This window comes from Capra hircus, assembly GCF_001704415.2.
Source record: "Capra hircus breed San Clemente chromosome X unlocalized genomic scaffold, ASM170441v1, whole genome shotgun sequence".
Lineage (NCBI taxonomy): Eukaryota > Metazoa > Chordata > Mammalia > Artiodactyla > Bovidae > Capra > Capra hircus.
In genome coordinates, this window is record NW_017189517.1 from 33,881,543 (window position 1) to 33,887,874 (window position 6,332).

At 35.2% G+C, this 6,332-nt stretch overlaps 1 protein-coding gene across 1 annotated transcript in view; it reads left to right on the top strand.

Annotated features, from left to right (window-relative positions):
- Positions 1-5,996, top strand: part of ACSL4 (acyl-CoA synthetase long-chain family member 4) — a 73,647-nt gene extending 67,651 nt beyond the window's left edge. Inside the window, exon 16 of the mRNA XM_018044177.1 lies at positions 2,998-5,996. Coding sequence (XP_017899666.1) covers positions 2,998-3,155 — 158 coding nt within the window. The 3' untranslated portion in view covers positions 3,156-5,996. The remainder of the gene's footprint in view (positions 1-2,997) is intronic.
- Positions 5,997-6,332: the final 336 nt, after the last annotated feature.

A 6,332-nucleotide genomic window follows, 5' to 3' on the forward strand; every position in this document is an offset into this window, starting at 1 on the left:
TTCTTGAAGTTGGTTTTGTTGTAGTATTATTGACATATCACACTTTTTATGTTAATATCACCAGGCTTCCAGAATTTTCTTTGACACAAATCCTCATTTTTTTCTTTAAATGTGGTATTTTAAAAACAATTTCGGTCAATAGGAGAGGCTGTTAGTCACTCTCAAAGTACTAATGGACTAGAATGTGACTTGAATAATTCATCATTGAATATTTAACTGTGTGAAAGCAATAATGGGGGAAGTTTTTCAGGCTGAAAAATGGAATAAAATTCTAGGACCGAATACATCTACATAACTTTCCTATGTTTGGAATAGACATGAAACTGAACAGTTCATGATTTGGTTAATGAACAGTAATCATGAGTTAAGTCTGTATAATTCATGAGCTTGTCTGTGCCACAAAAGATTTATTTTACTAATCTTTTGCTTCAGATTATAATTTCAGGAAGTGAAAGTGTTACTCTCTCAATTGTGTCTGATTCTTTGTGGCCCCATGGACTGTAGCCCACCAGGCTCCTCTGTCCATGGGATTCTCCAGGCAAGAATACTGGAGTGGGTAACCATTCCCTTCTCCAGGGGATCTTTCCAACCCAGGGATAGAACCTGGGTCTCCCATTCTTTAACTTTTGAGTCACCAAAGAAGCCCTAATTTCAGAGACTAAAGCAAAAAAGTATGAAATAGTTTTGATTGGTCTCAGCTAAATCTGCCTGAAATCATGCATTGTTCATAGCAGGCCTCTTCATGTTTTAAATATAAGTGCAAGGTATTGATAAGAATGCAAAATAATTGTTTTGGGGTGATTTGACAATTAATCACTGGCTAAAAAACCTGACATTTGCTGCCACCTGCAGGTCACATTTCATAATGTCCTAGGTAATTCTAATAAAATGCCATGATTAAAATTGTTTTTTTCTCTTCCCCTAATCTTTTTCACTTGTTGGCAACTTTTCCTTTTTATAGGAAACTGTGTGATTGCCTATTGTTCTCTATAACTTGTGGTACTAGATAATATTTAGGCATTTCCAAAACTTGGAAACCTCTGATGCAGCATTTAAAATATATATATGCTTTATTTGCTTGTGTGCAATTGACATAATATGCCTGTTTTGTCTCATTGTTGTCAGTGTTTCTGGAATAGGACCTAGGTAAGTAGGGAAAGTAATACAAAAAAAAAAAGGTTCTGGTGCCTGATCAATACTTGAGTTATTCCCTTGAAATTCAAATTTGGCCTTATTTCAGGGACCTCTGTGTAACTGAGCTGTAATGTATCATCAGAGTAAATACAGTTAATTTGAACAAGTTTTGGTAGTGTTAGTTGCTCAGTCATGTCCGACTCTTTGTGACCCCATAGCCTGTAGCCTGCCAGGCTCCTCTGTCCATGGAATTCTCAAGGCAAGAATACTGGAGAGTGTTGCCATGCCCTCCTCCAGGGGATCTTCCTGACCCAGGGATCAAATCTGGATCTCCTGCATTGCAGGTGGATTCTTTACCATCTTAGCAACCAGGGAAGCCACCAGGGAAACAAGTTTCATATCCTTTTATTTACCTTTTTAGGCATCACTTTTAGGAAGTTGGTTTTAAGTAGTTCAAAAGATTACTTTTCATACTCAGCTTTATATTTTTCTCTTTTTTTAATGAGAAACTCACTAATTCAACCAAGCTTTCATAAAACTTAGACTAGCCTTATAACAAAAGCTTCATTGAATTTGAGTTCCTTGTGCCTATCACTAAAACCAAGTTATCCCTAAAGTCACCTAAGGCTGTTTAGTAGTAATTTTAAAGCATGTGGATGTTTGTGTCTTCAAAACTGCTGTTTTAAATAATAGCATATAAAATAAAGCTCATCTGTAGATTAACATTACTGTTAGTAGTGAGCCTTCAGAATCTTAAAGAAGACGTTGTATTAATAACAAGTAACTTGACTGACTATAACTTATTGAGATTTAAAATCATTGAGTACTATATTGATTGCTTCTCTTTATTTTCACCATTTTCTTATATTTCTTTCAACAAGTGTTGTCTAACTCAAACCCATTATGTGCTACATCAGTTCTTGTATCGTTTAAAAGTATGAAATTCACAACCCCCTTTTGATTATTTGAATTATAATAAAGTTTCTGAAGAACAGTTACCTAGAGGCTAATTTTCTGTGGAATGAGTGAATAAATATGTATGTGCTTCTTGAGGGCTCAATGTAGCCTGTGAATGGCAGTGAATAGAGCAAAGCCCCTGCTTTCATGAAGCTTACATTTTAATAAGTGAGACACCTATACAATGTATGGGGTGGTGATAAGTATTTTGAAGAAAAGATAGCATAAGAGGATACAGAGAGACAAAGGGACTTCTGTTTTGTTAGGAGTGGTCAGGGAAGTCCTCTCTGAGGAGGTGACATTTGAACAGACACTTGGATGAAGTAAGGAAGCGAGCTGTGCAGCTACAATAGGGAAGGCCATTCCAGGCAGAGGGGGCAGCAGATAGACTCTAAATAGGAGGGTGTCTATACCCTACGTGTGTGTGTGTGTGTGTGTGTGTGTGTGTGTACTCAGTCATGTCCGACTCTCTGCAACCCCGTGGACTGTAGCCCGCCAGGCTCCTCTGTCCATGCGATTCTCCAGGCAAGAATACTGGAGTGGGTCACCATGCCCTTGTCTGGGGAATCTTCCTGAGCCAGGGATAGAACCTGCATCGCCTGCATTGGCAGACAGATTCTTTACCAGTACATCGCCTGGGGACATATATATTAGGGAAAAAAACTGCATAGACCAAAGCCATACAACTGAAACAATTGATGTATACTTTGAGAAGTATAAAATGAAATTATAAGGTGGTGGTATTATTAATTAACTAACTATAACATACCATTAAGTAAGTTTATCTCATCACCTGCATCATCTAAATCCTGCAAAATTCATGTTTTATTAATTGTTTCTCTCTCGCACTCTTCCCCCTCTCCTTTCCTCCCTTTCCTTTCCCTGCCCCTACACTTCTCATTTCAGTGAAACTGGAGCGATTTGAAATTCCAATCAAGGTTCGCTTAAGCCCAGAGCCCTGGACCCCTGAAACTGGTTTGGTCACTGATGCTTTCAAACTGAAAAGGAAGGAACTGAAGAACCATTACCTCAAAGACATTGAGCGAATGTATGGGGGCAAATAAAATGCTGATCTTGTATTTACAGTTGTGCAGAAGGTGGCTTGGTGGTTTTTTTGGTTCTAGAGTTTTAAGCCTCGTATCATTGAACTGTCTGTTAGAATGTAAAGTGTATCGTTCTAAAGACATAGTAACAAAAGATCAAAACCAAAAGAGATTAAGTCCACTTTAATTAGTTTCCGTAGTTCTAGTGAAGCTGAAATTGAAAAGTTATTTCCCTGTAATTGTGTTATTAATTTTAGAACAAAACTTCTGTTTTTAAAAATTAGCCTAAGATTATACTCATGGGGTCGCAAAGAGTCGGACACGACTGAGCGACTGAACTGAACTGATACTTGTTTCATTAAAGAAAAAAATTTAATGTTGAACAAAATAAATTAGAGCTGGAGTAGAATGTAGTTTGAGGAAATTTGCAACTGCCAACGTCTACTGTCTTCCTAGTTCAGAAGATGCTTAAATATTAAGCATGACCAAAAAAATGTATTAACACTACTCAAAGCAGAAGTGCTGCAGGGCTTTAAAATTCTCTTCCAACCATTTGTCTTGATTTGTAATGTAATATACGGAATCAAATAAAAACATTGGAAACCATTTTAGGATTCATAATTGTTGTGTAGGTTTAGACGTAGAATCATTATAATATTGTGAATAATTACAGTGCCTGAAGTTAGAATAAAAACATATAAATGCACCAAAAAATATCTAGTAATACATTTAAAGGGAAATTGAACTGTTGTTTGAAACTTGGAGATTGAAAATCAGTAACTGTAATTATTTGAATGGCTTAAGTATAAAAGTACATCTTCAAAATGCTGAAAATTGCCTTTCTCTGTTCAAAATAAGACTGAAACCAAGAGTTAAAATGATAGACATTTAATCAAATTTTAGTGGGAGCATTTTCTCTGTTGTATTTTCCTGAGTATTTCTTATCCTGACCCTTGCATAGCATTGAACCTGGGAAAGGATTTAGACTCTGAATTTATCTTTAATAACAGGGATTGATTTTAAAGTATATTAAATCACACTCATAATTTAAGGTCTGTTTGCTGTTGCTGATTTGATTCTTGATCAGTTGGTATTTCTAAAAGCATTGCATTTTGCTTTAATTTTAGCAAAGCAGATTATGATAAATGAATTCTCTGCTGTCTTGTTTAAATCTATGAATGATTAATTAACTTGGATGAATTTGGGGAAGTTAAAGGGAAGAACACACTGTTACTACTTTTTTTCCTATTTGTAAGAAGAGTTTAGAAACTGGAAATGCTGGATTTGGGAGAAGGGAAGTTACTTAATAAGGGACTGATATTTGTGCAGTAACTTTGTGTGTGGGCTTCTTGTTGAATCTTTAATTGAAATCTGGGATTATATATCCCTGAAATATAGTCACACTTGAACCATAGTTACTGTAAAAAAAAAAAAAAACAAACCACAAAACTTCTTAATACTGTTATTCTTTGCACTTTTTTCTTAATCATTTTATATATATACATATATATATATGCCTATATATATATGTTGCTTATATTGCTTTGTACAGTTGTGGGCCACCACTGCAACAAAACACATTCTTTTTGCTCTAGAATATTTATAAAGAAAATATTTAAATGTTATGTATATGGTGGTAAAGAGGAAAAATCATCTGGTGTTATTATAAGCAAGAATGAAGGTTTTTGTAAAGAATGTTCAGTGTCTGCAATGTAAAATTTGAAGCAAGGCCCCCTGAAGTTATGTGTATGTGAGTATTCTCATTCTTCCCAAATTGCCTTTGAAGTGTGAAAAACCATTCTTACCAAGTAGACTACTATTCAGCTTCTGCTGTTCCTGGCCCACTGTTGACCCTCTAAGGATGATGTACTTAGACTTTTTCAGTATGTGACCCCCCCTTTTGGAATGGTGATTTTAAATGTGTGAGTGCATGCATACATACTCAGATATTTGCACCCCAACCCACTCCCATCTCCCAAAAGCTAGAACACTGCCAACTAATCTGTTGTATGGGTCCTTTAGAAACACGTAATTAACACTTAAGGATGGGTGCTGCTAATTCTTTGTGAAAATCCAAATATTGTTAAGGGACCAGGGAGATGCCACTACCCCCCGATTTTTCATCAAAAAATACACTTGTTTATGTAAACAGATCTTTCCATATTCATAGTGACTTTTCAAGTATTTGAGCCTAAAGATTTTGATCCTACATTTTTATACTGGTTTAAATCGTTCACTGTTATTATTACATGTCAGCCATCAAATAAAGTTGTACTTTAAAAATTTCCTACAAGTATGTACATTTCTAAGATGAACACCTGTGATTTTTGCTTTAATTACATGAAAGGATCTTGCCTCCAAAATTTCCTACAAGTATGTACATTTCTAAGTCAAACACCTGTGACTTTTGCTTTAATTATGTGAAAGTATCTTGCCTCCTTGATATATTTGTATTGATTCTTTTTTTTTCTGGAGTGGAGGTATAATTGTATCACTTTTTGGAACTGAGATACAGATGAGTGATTCAAAAAGTCAGAAGTTGAGAATGATGTTTCTGTGGTCACAAAGATTGATTAATAACCTTTGCCTATATTTTCCTGATGGCATGATACAGATGTTTCTGGAATAGCAAGATGAAAACAGATTAAAGATTGTGGGGTATTTGGGATTTGGAGAGAAATATTTTAATTTTCAAATATAGTTGCAAATTAGAATGTATTCATATTTGTATTTTCTGTTAAAATGCACGATTGCAGGATTGTTACTTAGATTTTCGTGTTTTCCTTGATGAAAAGCTTTGTTCTGGTTTTTAAGTTTGCACTCGAATCTTAAGAAATAAATCCACCCATGTTATCAAGCCAATTCGTGCTTAATTATGTGCCAGGATAAAATCTGCAAATTTGAGGAATGTTAACCAAACTTTTAAACACATATTTCAAAAGTATTCATCTCTAGGTTTATCGAATTGCATTAGCAGATAACCTGGTTTGTACACATCCATTAGTTTGGAGGATTGAACCCAAAGCTGTTACTTTCATACAGTTAATAGAGTAAAATTCCTTTGTAGCACTGATACTGTGGGACAAAACATAGTCATGTTGTGTGGATTGTTAGCATGTGCTAATAAATAATTGTTACCTTCAGGCTAATTAAAATTTAGGGAGAAATTAAGTTACCTGAGTTATACGAGGGTGTATA